Below are 12,909 nucleotides of genomic sequence, written 5' to 3'. Positions count from 1 at the left end.
ACAGCAGGGGCAGGAGGTGCCAGAGGGGGAAGTTAATGGAGCCAGCCAGAGGGCGGCTCCAGGACAATGCCATGGGGGGAGGCCAGAGGGAAGGATGCAGGAGGAGGCAGCTGGATGAGGAGAAGGCTCCTTAACTCAGCCAGTAGGGAAGCAGCAGGCCTGAGCCTCAGGTGAGGGACAGCGGGATGGGTGCGATGGGGAGGGGAGACAGGCCGGAGAGGAGGGAGGTGCGTGGGATGGTAGGAGAGGGCACAGGTTGCTGACATGCAGAAGCAGCTCGCTCCATGGAGGGGGTTGTGTGCCAGCAGCAGGGCTCACCCCCTGTGTGCCCAGCAGACTGCAGCCCTCCGTGCGGGCGAAGCCGCTGCAGGTTCCAGCAGGCGACGCTGCAGCTGAGAGCAGCCAGGCGGCCGCGGGGCTCTGGCCGATTCCCGCTGGGGCTGGGAGATGAGCCGTCAGCTCCCGCCTGCCCCGGTGGCTCTCTGGGCCTGGCCGGCCCCAGGCAGGGGCTGCTCTGAGGGCAGGAACTCGCTCCAGACAAAACGAGGCCTCGGAAGCAGCCGGCAGGAGAAAAATACAGTTTATTTACAAGTAGAAAGGGTTTTAAAATGACACATTTCACTGACATGGAGACAGCTGAGCGCTCAGCGGGGCCCCTCCTGGCACAGCCCCCCGGGGCTGCTCTCTGCAGTTAAAGCCAAGAGGATTCGAGACGTCATTTACTGCGTCTGTAAAAAGGAGGGAGCCCCAGGGAGGTGGGTGCAGCCTCCCCGCCAGCCTTGCCCCACCCCACCGGCCAGCACAGATCTCCCCCTCACCCCCCGGCACTGACCCAGCCCCAGAGCACACGCAGCCCAGCCGCTCCTCTCAGCTGCCTGGGCCTTTGCTGGCCTCGGACGAGCAGCTTTCAACCATGATAAACCGCGGGGCTAACACGGCCATTGGAACCCAGGCTCCGGGAAGCCAGCCCCCGTTCATTAGCTCGGGGGGAGCTGGGAGGGGGGACTGAGCGCAAGGTGAGGGGGGGGGGGGCTCTGCAGGGGGGATACAGGAGAGCTCAGCCCTGGGAGACGAGTCTAAAACCCTGCCCTACCTTGCAACGGACACAGGGCACGGGCCATCCAGCTCTGCGGGGCTCAGACTCCCGCTCCTCGGGCTGCACACGCCCAGCTCCCCCGCCAGCCGGCCCAGGCTGTGGGACCCCTCCTAGCCCCAGCTGGGGCAGAGCCCACCCGCTCAGCAGCCCAGCCCCCGCCTGTTCCCCACCTCGCAGGGGAGCCCCAGCTGGCTGCATGGAATGACCCAAAGCAATGCAGCGGAGGGGGAGGGGACGCTGCGTCTGCTGCTGGACCCCCCACCCAGCACTTCCGCCCTGTGCCAGGGACCCGGCTGCCCTCCCTGTGTCCCGTGCAGGGCCAGCCAAGCAGAAGCTGATCAGTCCCCCCCCGGAAGGAGGTGATCAGAATGATACAGAGGAATTCCCACTGGCCATAATCCTCATGCCCAAACCCCATAGGAAACAGGCTGCTAGTGCCACGCGGCTGCAGCCCCCACTTCCCTCCCCCAGCCGGATGCTAGTGTTTGAGGAAGGCAGCCCCCTGCAGGGAACAGCCCAAACTAGAGTTACATGCAAGAGACCCCGTGAGAACCCCCGCTCCCCACTAAGCCAGTTAGGAGCCAGCGGTGCCTCCCGGCCCGAGTCCTAGCTATGGGCACCCCCAGGCAGGCCAGCGACCTGCTCGTGTTCTCCATGGGGAGAAGTGGGGCCATGGGCAGCGTGAGGTCCCACTGTGCTCTGCGGGGGGCTGGCTGAGCCGAAGGGGGAGGGGAGCCCGGCCGTGCGGGTGAAGGGGGACACGGATGCTGAACTCCCCCCACCTGGCCTACGGCAGGACAGAGCCCACGGCCACACGTCAAAGGGCAGGGCCCTTTCCCTCGGGCTCTGCTCGGGGCTCACTGGGGAGCTTGCCCCTCTCCAGGATCCCCAGCCAGCTCAGCACCCACAGGGAGGCGCCCGGGTTTTCCTGCCCCAGCTGGGGCTGCTCCGAAGAGCTCCTCCGTTGTCCGGTGCCCAGCGAGCAGACTCAGTCCCTGGAGTCCTCCCCGAGCACTCGGGTGCCAGCTTCGCTGCCCAGCTCTGCCCTGGGGACCGGGGGCTCACGGGAGCACACCGCTGGCTTCGGAGCAGGGAGGGAGAGAAAGGGCAAAAGCTTGATCCAGAGTGGCTGATGGAGCAGCTCAGAGCAGGATGGCGCCTTCGGGACAGCTTCACCCCGGCAGCCCCAGCACAGAGCGGGGCTCGGCCCGGGGAGTTAGAATTTCATGTTCTTGGGTGACTTGCGGCTGGCCTGCGGGGAACAGGCCATCCAGTTAGTCCCAGCGCTGGGGGGCCCCTCCAGAGCGACTGCAGGCCTGGGGGGGGGGAGCAGCCGAGGGACAGAGCCTGGGGCGCTCCCATCAAGGTATGTTAAAGGGTGAAGCAGCCAGAGACCTGGGCACGGATGTTCACCTGCCAGGCGGACGCAGGATAAAGGGAAAACCAGGAGAGGGCACTTCCCCTCGCTCCAGGCAGAGGGATCCATGCACAGGCCACCCCAGGCCCGCAGCAGACTGGCTTCGGTGCAGGGGCAGGCTGGGAAGCAGAGGTGTCCCCACCCCCCCCGGAGGGGTCAGCAGCAGGGGAGGGAGTTACCAGCTGGGCCATGGGCTGAGTCCATCACCATAGCCCACAGCGAGAGCCTGGTCGTACGTGACAAGGGCAGGCCCCCACATGCGCCCCACACACCATCAGCCAGAGACTAGTGCATTTGCGGGGGGAGGGGTGACCCCTGGGTCCCCAGAGACGGTGCCGCCCACAGTGCTCGCAATCAGCAGCCCAGCCCCTCACTGCACCTCTACCCTGGTGGGCGGCTCAGGCAGCCTGGGAGCCCCGCAACACACAGGGAGCCAGGTGGCTTTGCCTTGCCACGGGGCCAGCCGCGAAGGTCTGGGAAAGGTCACACGACACGGGTTGGGAGCCCCAAGGGGCTGTTCGGACAGCCAGCTCCTGGCAGCGTTTGCTAACCCAGCCCTGCACCCCACGAGGCTGCCGCCTCCTCGCCTGTGACGGGAAAGCCAAGACACTGTCGCTCCCCAGTCAGTGTCCGGGGACCTCCCGGGGACAGACCGTTCAGCCCCCTGGCCTGCAGCGCTTGGCTGTGCCCAGCAGGGGACGCTCTGATTCAGCTCCAGCTGGGTCTCGCCAGCAGCTGCACGTCCATTAACTCCCTTGGGAGCTGGGGGCGTGCGGGGCTCAGTACAGGGGTACCCGGGGGACGTGCAGGAGATCAGGCGGGATCGGATGACTCCTGTCCTACAGGGACAGCCAGCACAAGCCGGGGGCGGTGAGACGCCCTGCTCCATACCTTGCCCTTGCCCTTGGGCGACTTGGCCGTGGCTATCCTGGGGGACCGCCGGGCGCTGCCTCGGGGCGAGGTTTTGGGCGTCGTTTTCCGGTTGGTGCCCCGGCGCAGGAGGCTGCTGCCCAGCTTCTTGGGGGTGTTCAGGATGCTGAAGGCCATCGACTGGCGCCGGTCGGGCTGCGGGGAGAGAGAGAGCTGGGCATGGAGGGCTGGGGCCTTCCACACGGCCCGGCAGAGCCCCTCCAGCCTGGAGAGTCACTTCGCTCCCAGCGAGCCGGGGAAGGGACGCACGCTCTAGCTGCTGGCCGGAGTCTGGAGCAGGGCATGCTGCGGCGGCCCATCCCCCCAGCAGCTGGGACGCTGCCCTCCATCCTGACCCCAACCCCGCCTTGCTAACCAGTGCTGCTCAACCACGTCCCCGGGCTCCAAGCCAGCTCCGGCTCAGCCCCGGGGGCGTTGCTCACCTGCTTGCCGGTCGCTTGGGGCTCGCCCTTCCTGCTGCCACGCTTGCGCTCCTCGTTCCGCTCCCTGGGCGTCTGGGGCCGGGGGAAGCAGCTGGTTGGCTTCTTGGACTGGAGGGAGAGAGAGTCAGAGCTGGGACCCGGGCTGGCTGCTCCCCAGCCCAGCCCAGCCCAGCAGAGGACAGCGCGTTATCGCAGCAGGGACATGCATCGCTGCACGTGCCCATCCCCCAGGGGGAGCCGACAGCACCACAGGCGACGGGAGGAATGAGGAGGGTCCTGCAGCAGGCCCAGGGCATGGGAATCCCCCGGTTGGTATTTGTATTTCCTGCTCAAGATCTCTCCCATCAGCTGCCCGCCCAGGAAGAGCATTCCCACCCCATCAGCCACACGCCCTCACCGTCCTGGTCCCTCCGCTCCGTCTGCATTTTGGGGGGGGTGAGCTCCCCTTGCTTGCACCCGGAGAGGGAGCTAGCAGCCACTCTGACCCCGCCAGGAGCTGTGACACTGAGCAGCATCAGCAGGAGTGCCCTCCGGGCCACCAGCTACGCAGTCCTGACCCCCAGGACCTGAGCCCCCCCAGCAATTCCCACTGCGAGCCCATCGCAGCCTCACCCCTTCCAGTGCTGTGTGCTCGTGAAAGTCAACGGACCAGCACTGTCCCCTGGGCTCACTCATGCAGCGAGCGGGGCAGGGCTCAGCTGGGCACTCACGTCTGGGGTGTCTGGGCCCTGGTGAGATTCATCTGAACTGCGCTTCCTCTGCTGCCGCGTGGCGATGCCTCCTGCCCAGCCGGTGCTCAGGATGCTGCGACGGGCGGCTGCACTCTCGATCTGCGAAGGTTGCATGCTGGCCCGGCGCAGCGTCTCCTTCGGGTCGCCCGTCTTCATCTCCTCGTCCGTGATGACGGTCAGGGACTGGGAGGGCTGGGGAAACAGGCACAGACAGGAGACTGGTGATGCGCTGCCTGCAGCGAACACGTTCTCACACAGCTCAGTCTCAGACTAAGGCCAGAAGTGACCAGCGTGATCATCTAGACTGACCTGCACATTGCAGGCCACAGAACCTCACCCACCCGCTCCTGTAATAGACCCCGAACCTCTGGCTGAGTCACTGACGCCCTCAGATCTTGATTTAAAGACACCCAGGAAAAAATTATCTGGATCAACTCAGAGCCTTCCCCATCTAAACGTCCCGTTCCTGCCATTGGGGAATTTTATACTAGCTGTCACAGATGGGCCACATGCCACTGTAGGCGCAGGCAGCCCCTCCGTAAACTTCTCAAGCTCAGCCTTAAAGCCGGTTAGGTTTTTTACCCCCACTGCTCCCCTTGCAAGGCTGTTTCAGAACTTCTCTCCTCTGATGGTTAGAAACCATCGAATTCCGAGTCTCAGCTTGCTGATGACCAGCTTATATCAGTTTGTTCTTGTGTCCACATCGGTACTGAGTTTAAATAATCCCTCCCCCTCCCTGGTGTTTATCCCTCTGATGTATTTACAGAGAGCAATCATAGCTCCCCTCAGCCTTCGTTAAACAAGTCAACAGTTGAACAGTCTTGGCTAAACAAGCCAAGCTCCTTGAGTCTCCTCTCGTAAGGCAGGTTTCCATTCCTCGGATCATCCTAGTAGCCCTTCTCTGTACCTGTTCCAGTTTGACTTCATCCTTCTTAAACATGGGAGACCAGAACGGCACACGGTATCCAGATGAGGTCTCACCAGTGCCTTGAACAGCAGCAGCAACAACACTTCCCTGTCTCTACTGGAAATACCTCGCCTGATGCATCCTGATGCATTAGCCTTTTTCACAGCCGCATCACACTGGTGGCTCATAGTCATCCTGTGATCAACCAATACACCCAGGTCTTTCTCCTCCTCTGCCGCTTCCAACTGATACATCTCCAGCTTATAGTACAAATTCTTCTTGTTAGTCCCTCAGTGCATGACCTTCCACTTTGCACTATTCAATTTCATTCCATTTTCATTACTCCAGTTTTCAAGGTTGTCCAGATCTTACACAATACTCCTGTTCTCCTCCGTGCTGGTAATACCTCCCACCTGTGTGTCATCTGCACAGTTTATTAGCACACTCCAACATGTGTGTCAAGGTCATGAATGAAAAGCCTAAATAAGATTGGTCCCAAGACTGATCCCTGCAGAACTCTGCCAATAACCTCCCTCCAGCCTGACAGTTCACCTGTCAGTATGACCCCTTGTGGTCTGCCCTTTAACCAGTTCCGTACCCACCTTTCAATTCTCATACTGATCCCCGTCTTCTCCAATTGAACTAATAATTTCCCATGTGGAACTGTATCAAATGCCTTCCTGACACCCAGGTAGACAGGAAATGCAGTAGATCCATTGTCTAAAAAAATCAGTTCTCATCTCCAAGAGATCTAGTTGGTCTGGCACAACCTACCTTTAAAACCATCTTGTATTTTATCCTAATTACCGTTTACCTCTATGTCCCTAGCTACTTTCTCCTTCAAAATCTGTTCCAATTGCATACAACCGATGTCAAACTAACCGGCCTGTAGTTACTTGGATCCCTTCCCCCACACCCTGCTTCTTAAAAATAGGTCCCGTATTAGCAATTCTCCAGTCATTGGGTAGTGCCCCGAGTTTACAGATTCATTAAAAATCCTTGCTATTGGGCTTGCAATGGCACGTGCCAGTTCCTTTGATATTCCTGGCTGGCGATTACCTGGGCCCCTGATTTGGCCCCATTAAACTGTTTGAGTTTGACTTTCACCTCGGATGTGGTGATTTCTACTTGCATACCCTCCTTTCCACTAGCCGCCCTGCCGCTACCCCTACGTTCCTCAGTACAAACAGAGGCACGGGATTCATTTCGGTGTTGGGCCAGGCCTAGATTATCCCTCCCAGCCTCAGCTGCCCGAGTCAGAGCCAGTTAGCAGGTGCTCAGACTGCTGATAAATCCAGCACTGAAGAGGACAGGCTCACAGATAAGTCATGGGCTAGTCATCCGAGTGCAGGTCTGAGAGCCAGAGCTCAGCTACCTGCTCCAACGCTGGCCCAACATCTCGGGCAAGTCACTTCGCACCTCCTGTCACATCTCCAAGTCTGGGAGCCTGTTGCCCTGGTATCAGAGCACTAGTCGTTAATGCAGAGGTCCCCAACGCGGTGCCCGCTTCCATGTGCGCCCGTCTACTGGCCGCCGGACAAGCAGCCGCCGAAATGCCGCCAAGAAGTGACAACGTCAAGAAGTGCTACTGCCGAAATCCCACCGGTGACGCCTCTTGATGATGCTCCTTCACGGCAGCATTTCGGCGGCGACCCCTCTTGACGTTGCCGCTTCACAGCAGCATTTTGGCCACTGCTCGTCTGGCAGCCATGGTCCTCGGCGGCTAGGTGTCCGGTGCCTGCCCCACGGAAAAGGTTGGGGACCACTGCGTTAATGGATTTCTCCATCCTCACTACATCATATCACCCCGTTACACAGGTGTGGAATGGACGGTCACAGAGTTAGTTGCAGAGTTCGGAACAGAACCCAGGTGTCCTGCATCCCAGGCGCAGCCCAACCAGGGGTCTCTCTGCCAATGGGCTAACAGCTACCTACCCCCGGAGCGAGGAGAGAGGGCGGACTGGTCAGTGGTCAGCACTCCAAAGGGCCCCGAGAGGAGAGGCAAAGGGCACTGAACTGAGGCGATCTGGAAGCCGGAAGCCACAAGCACCAGCCAGGGAAAGCAGCTGAACAGAGGGAGGGAGCTCGTGCCAGCAGCCGAGGCTAAGAAAGGAAGCACTACGCACTGGAGCCTGATCAGTGGGGTGGCGGTAGGGCGTGGTGGGTCTCTTCCCTCCTGCAGATTTCTGCTACTTTTCACGGGCCTCCACCCTCCCCAGCCCACCCACTGCTTCGTTCGAGACGCACTGCCATGGGCGGCCTACCAGGAAAGTCCCTTCCCGGATCGCTGGCAGTCCAGAGACTGCTGAGAGCCCACCGGCAGGGGAGCACACCCACCGACTGCAGGGGGAGGGGAGCAGGGAGAGCCGGGTGGCCTGGCCTGGCCCGGCCCTGGAGTGGAGGGATCTTCGGGCAGGTAAGTCAGTGGTTTGTTTCTCTAGGGGAGGATTTGCCATATCCTCTCCAGCTCTTACCCTAGACTCCAAGGGGTAGCAGGTCTTCATGTGGGGAGGACACACCCGGTTGCGCTGCTGCAGCTCAGCAATTCGGTTCCAATCATCCAGCGGATCCGGCTCATCCTGACAGGTGCCCAGATAGAAGCTGCTGCGGCCTAAAGACCAGGGCAGGGGGCAGAGGTGGGAGCATTAGTGCATCTGAGCTGAAAGACCCACTGGGAGACCCCACTGAGGCCACACTAACGTCACAGCAGGGGAGCGCCATCGTGCACAGACTACAGGGAGAGCTTTCCACTCCCAGCTCTGCTGGTGTACCCTGATCCTGCCCCACAGCCCTGGACCCCGCCCAGATCAGACTCCCCCCGGCGGAGGCTCAAATGGCTAACCATGCTCCATAGCCAAGAAAGCGGCTGCCTGCCTCATTCACTGCACTGACCCCCCCCCACCCCTGCCCCCCAGGCCAGGAACTCACTGAGGCTGGCACTGCTGCCCGCCTGAGAGCGCCTCAAGGAGCTGCGGGTGGCAGGCCGGTAGCCGGGTAGGCTGAGCAGTGCAGGGTTGCCCAGGGTCTCCTCGGGAGAGGCAGCTCCCAGCCCAGCGAGGGATTCCTGAGAGCGGCAGCTGGTGACGGAGCGGGTGGAGGCGGCCGAGCGCAGCCTGCTCCTGGCGGGGTTCTGTGCAGGGGCGTTCTGGTGGGCCTGGGCTGACTGCACGCTGTAGAAGGAGGCGTTGGCGCTGTCTGGTTCCTCTGCCTCGGCCTGTTTCTGACGTGTTAGAACACAAGGCAGATCAGCCTCCTCGAGCCCTCCCCAGAAGCAGAGCCTCCTCAGCGTGGGTGGGTGGGTAAAGCTCGGGACAGCCTGCAGCAGCCCCCCCAGCATGGGCCTGCCATGGACCCAGCTGCCTTCCCTGCCTCTGGTGGGCACAGGAGAGACTGGGGCGGGTGTGGGATGAGGAACAGACGAACCACTCCAACCCCACCGCTCACTACAAGGGAGGGCTCCGCACTCAGACGGCTCCTCTGCCGCTGACCATGGGGCCATGACTCTGCAAGGAGGCCAAGAGCACCTCAGGGCTGGACTTATCCAAGCCTGGTGAGATGAGGGCCCAATGCCTGGGTTGGCCTCTGGAGCCGAGAGATGTGAGGAGCTCCCGCGCTAACACGCCACGGGCCTCCTGCCTCAGCAGATGTCCCACTTCCCCTCTGGCTGGGCGCGGAAAGCCCTCTGGCGTCGCTAGCTGGAAGAGCACAGGGCGTGATGAAGCAGAAGCATCTTCAGATGCATCTGTCCCCAGCGCAGCCCTGAGCCCTCGCTCCACCGGGCTCGGAGGGCCCTGCCCCCCTCCCCTCGCCAAGGACCCGGGGTTACTTTCGTCATGGTGATGTTGATGATCTGCGTGGTGCGCCGGCGAGCCGAACGGGTCTTGCAGCCCGAGTCGATGGACAGGTCGCCCAGGGAGCCAATGCTGCTCTCCAGTTTGGACTGTGTGCGGGTGGGGATGGGGGTAAAATAGAGGCTCTCCAGAGACTCAACTTTACGCGGCAGCCGCTGGGATGTGAGCGATTCCACGCTGCCCGGCATGGCCGAGATTTCCGACTGGGATCGGCCAGGCTTCCTGCTGAGACGGGGAAAGGCGAATGCAGCGCGTCACGGTGCCCTGTCCGCTCCAGACAGCTCAGAGCACAATCTAGGCACGGACACCTGACCTGCATTTACCAGGCTGGCTGAGAAATGCCGGCCCAGGGATCGAACTTGCAGAGCTGGGCAGGAAGGGTCCCAGCTGAAGGATATCGCCTCTAACTCCCTCCCCAACTGGAGGCCCTGGGAACGTCAGAGCCTGGGCCCAGATACTCTCGGCTGCCCCGGGGTGGGGGAAGAGGTACCTGGTGGAGTTGAGCGGCAGCATCTCATCACTGCTCAGGTCCAGGCTGTCTGTGCTGACGTCAGCCGGGTTCTGACGGAAGGTCTCCCGGCTCTTCAGCGTATCCGTAGCCACCTGGAACTTGCCAAGCTCCCGTAACTGGCGATCGGCAAACTCCACCTAGCGGGGAGGAATGGCACAGTGAGGCAGGCTGCGCTGCCCGGGTGAAGCTGAGGGACCAAGGGGCGGCCAAGAGTTGGACTGGACACGCAGCACACAGGCAATAGAAACCCACTTCTGCTCCAGGAAAGGACTCTGGAGAGGTGGCAAGAAACCCTGGGGAACACAGCCTGACTCAAGGGGGATCTTGTCAAAAGCAACAGGCTGGGGCTCAAAGGGGCGGGGTTCCATTTCCAGCTCGGAGGGAGCTCGGGGAAATCACTTCCCCCCCTTGTAGCTCACTTCCTCCCCGCCAAGATCTTCCCCCTCTGTCATGAGGCCTAATTCACTAGTTTGTGAAGTGCTTTGAGCTCCGGCTGACGGGCTGGAAGGTTACGGCATTACGGCCTCCGGCTGCGTGCGCGGGTTCTTGGGTGAATGCCATGCCCTGCAACGTTAGCTGGGCCAGCTGATCGCTCCTGGGTGACGGCTGCAACAGCTCTGCAGCAGAGAGGTTCTCCAGCAGAGTGGGGGAGTTAGTGACGACCGTAGGCAGTTGTTGCTTGAGAAGCGGGGTGAAGATGGAGGCCGGACAGCCGCACTACCCCAGCAACACACTCCATCACCGTTAAAACCCCGGCTCCCTGCTGAGCCAACACTTTGGGTAACAAGCATGTTTGCTCATCCTGTAGGGTAGCATGAAGCACCATGCACCACTCTCCCCACCAGTGATGGACGGGCTCCCGATCTGCACCCAACCTTCCTAAACTGGGGTGCGTGTAAGGTAGATTGAAGGGACCCAGATCTCCCCCCCTGCCCCCCCGACTCCCTGCAAGGTGCAGCATCCCCGTACCTGTGCCTCCAAGCTGCGGACCTGGCTGGTCAGGTTCCTGCAGCTGAGCTCTGACTCCTTGGCCTGCAGGATGGATTGCTGCAGCTCCTTGGCCAGTCGCTCCGACTCAGCCTTGAGCTCGGCATTCTCCTTCTGCAGCTGCTCCATCCCCTTCAGCTTCTCCGCCAGGTCTTGGTTCTGCTGCTTCTTCGCATCATAGAAAGTTTTTGCCTTCTCCACCTGGCAGGAGAGGAGACAGTCAAGCCACCGCCGCCTTCCAGTGTCCATGGGAAAGGATGATGGGCCCCAACGGAGGGAGCCAGCTGTCCATACCTGCGCTTTATAGTGCTCTGCAGCCTTCTCCTTCTGGGCCAGCTGCTCCTGCAGCTCAGATATCTTCACCTGCTGGCGATTAGCCTCTGCCTGGAGCTCCCCTTCCCGCACCTGCGGAGCCAGAGGGAGATGGGAAGAGTAAGAATTTAATGGAGCCCAAGTGCTTCTAAGTCACCCCAGGCTCCACATGCATCATGGAGATGGCTCTTTGGCCATGCTTCCGAAGGGGGGTGGCCGCTGCTTGCTGAGGAGGATACCGAGGGACTCAGTGCACCAGCAGCACAATCCAAAGGCCCAAACTGGCCTTTGCGCACCTGCAGAGAAGGCTGGCAGCAGATGCAGCCCACTGGCACTCACGTTCCTCCCCTCGGAAGACCGGCTGCTATGGCAGGGAATTTTTACAGGGCAGATGTGGCCGAAACGAGGCTCCTGCAGCTCTCCCGTGCATCTACCCTCATCTGTGTTGTGAGGGGCAGCCCACCAGACACAGGTCCCCTGTATTTCACCTGCCCCGGAGGGGCCCTCTGGTCAGCTGGACAGCACGCTGCAGGCGTTGTACTCGAGCGGTCTGCAGTCACCCCCTCTCTACTATACACAAGCTCAGCGCAGCCCTTGGGGGTCCCAGCAAGCCCCCTATATGGCCTTGAGTCGGGCAGGTTGGTCCCCAAGCTTAAACACTGCCCTGGCCATGCAGGCCTCCTCCCGCCTACGCCGCGGTACCTTCACTTTCTCCTGCTGGGATCGGGTGGCTTTTTCGTTCTGGGCCAGCTTTTTATTCAGCTCCTCCACCTAGCAGGGAACAGGAGAGTAGTTACACCAGCCGCTTGGAGCCTGCCCTCTCAAGGCAGCACCACCCCTTCGGCTGTCCAGGATTCCCCGCCTTGCCACAGTGCACCAATGCACTTCTCGCAAGCCCACGGCCTGTAGGGCCTCCAGACAGCTGAGCCTTAATGCCTGGGGAAAGCAGTTGCCAATGCACCTAGCAATGGAAACCCTCATTGCATGAGCTAGATCCTACTAGATCTCGAAAGGGGAGGAAAGCAGAGAGCGTGGCTAGTGCCATTGCCTCTATTCCTTAGTCCTGACCTCCCCGATCACCTGTCACAGAACAGCTCCAGAGATTACCAGCGTTGCGAGACCTGGTCAGCACTGGCCAGCGGGTGGACATATTCCTTCAACAAATCCCCCCTGGAGGAATGTTTCAGGGGCATCACTCTTAGTCCCAGACCCCAGATGCACATTCCCACCCTTTCCCCAGCAGAGGCAGCATAGCCACCCTCAGAACCCAGCACAGACCCTCCTCTCAGCCCGGCCAGAGCAACCCCGGCGCAGGCCTCCACAACCCCGGGATTGGTTAGTGGCTTCTCCAAGCAGACAGCTCACAACTGGCTGAAGTGAGTCTTTCATGGAAGAAAGGTTTGCTTGACGCAGGCAGGAGAGCAGCTAGAAGCAAACAAGGTCTCTTAAGCCAAGACATTTAGGGGCATGAGAAACCCGAGCAAGGAATGAAGGCATGAGATGCAAGAAAAAGCAAGCAATGACCCACCCCGAGCGCCCCCTGCGGATCTAAGCTCCACCGCTTGTCTCCATTGCCAACTGTTTGCCGTCCAAGCACCAACAGGAGGGGAGGATGCAAGGCCATTTTAACCACCGGAACAATTTACTAAAGGTCGTGGTGGAGTCTCCATCACTGACCATTTTAAAATCAAGATCAACACTTGAATGTTTTGCTCTAGGAATTATTGCGGGGCAGGTCTCTGGCC

The 12,909-nt window shown here is 60.8% G+C and overlaps 1 protein-coding gene across 8 annotated transcripts in view; it reads right to left on the bottom strand.

The window, feature by feature from the left end:
* Positions 1-206: 206 nt before the first annotated feature.
* Positions 207-12,909, bottom strand: part of NUMA1 (nuclear mitotic apparatus protein 1) — a 68,965-nt gene continuing 56,262 nt past the window's right edge. For 5 of the 8 annotated variants that reach the window (XM_045023179.1, XM_045023187.1, XM_045023197.1 and 2 more), the window contains 11 exons: positions 11,867-11,935; positions 11,147-11,257; positions 10,835-11,053; positions 9,845-10,002; positions 9,330-9,579; positions 8,432-8,723; positions 7,978-8,114; positions 4,576-4,788; positions 3,866-3,973; positions 3,405-3,578; positions 208-2,348 (listed from right to left, as the gene is read on the bottom strand). In XM_045023179.1, coding sequence (XP_044879114.1) covers positions 2,313-2,348; positions 3,405-3,578; positions 3,866-3,973; positions 4,576-4,788; positions 7,978-8,114; positions 8,432-8,723; positions 9,330-9,579; positions 9,845-10,002; positions 10,835-11,053; positions 11,147-11,257; positions 11,867-11,935 — 1,767 coding nt within the window. In that variant the 3' untranslated portion in view covers positions 208-2,312. Of the gene's footprint in view, positions 2,349-3,404; positions 3,579-3,865; positions 3,974-4,575; positions 4,789-7,977; positions 8,115-8,431; positions 8,724-9,329; positions 9,580-9,844; positions 10,003-10,834; positions 11,054-11,146; positions 11,258-11,866; positions 11,936-12,909 lie in introns of all 8 variants that reach the window. The other 3 variants (XM_045023222.1, XM_045023231.1, XM_045023205.1) reach the window with 3 other exon arrangements.

This window comes from Mauremys mutica, chromosome 1 (assembly GCF_020497125.1).
Source record: "Mauremys mutica isolate MM-2020 ecotype Southern chromosome 1, ASM2049712v1, whole genome shotgun sequence".
NCBI lineage: Eukaryota > Metazoa > Chordata > Testudines > Geoemydidae > Mauremys > Mauremys mutica.
The sequence above is the reverse complement of the archived record's forward strand: the minus strand, read 5'-3'. Positions and strand labels throughout refer to the sequence as shown.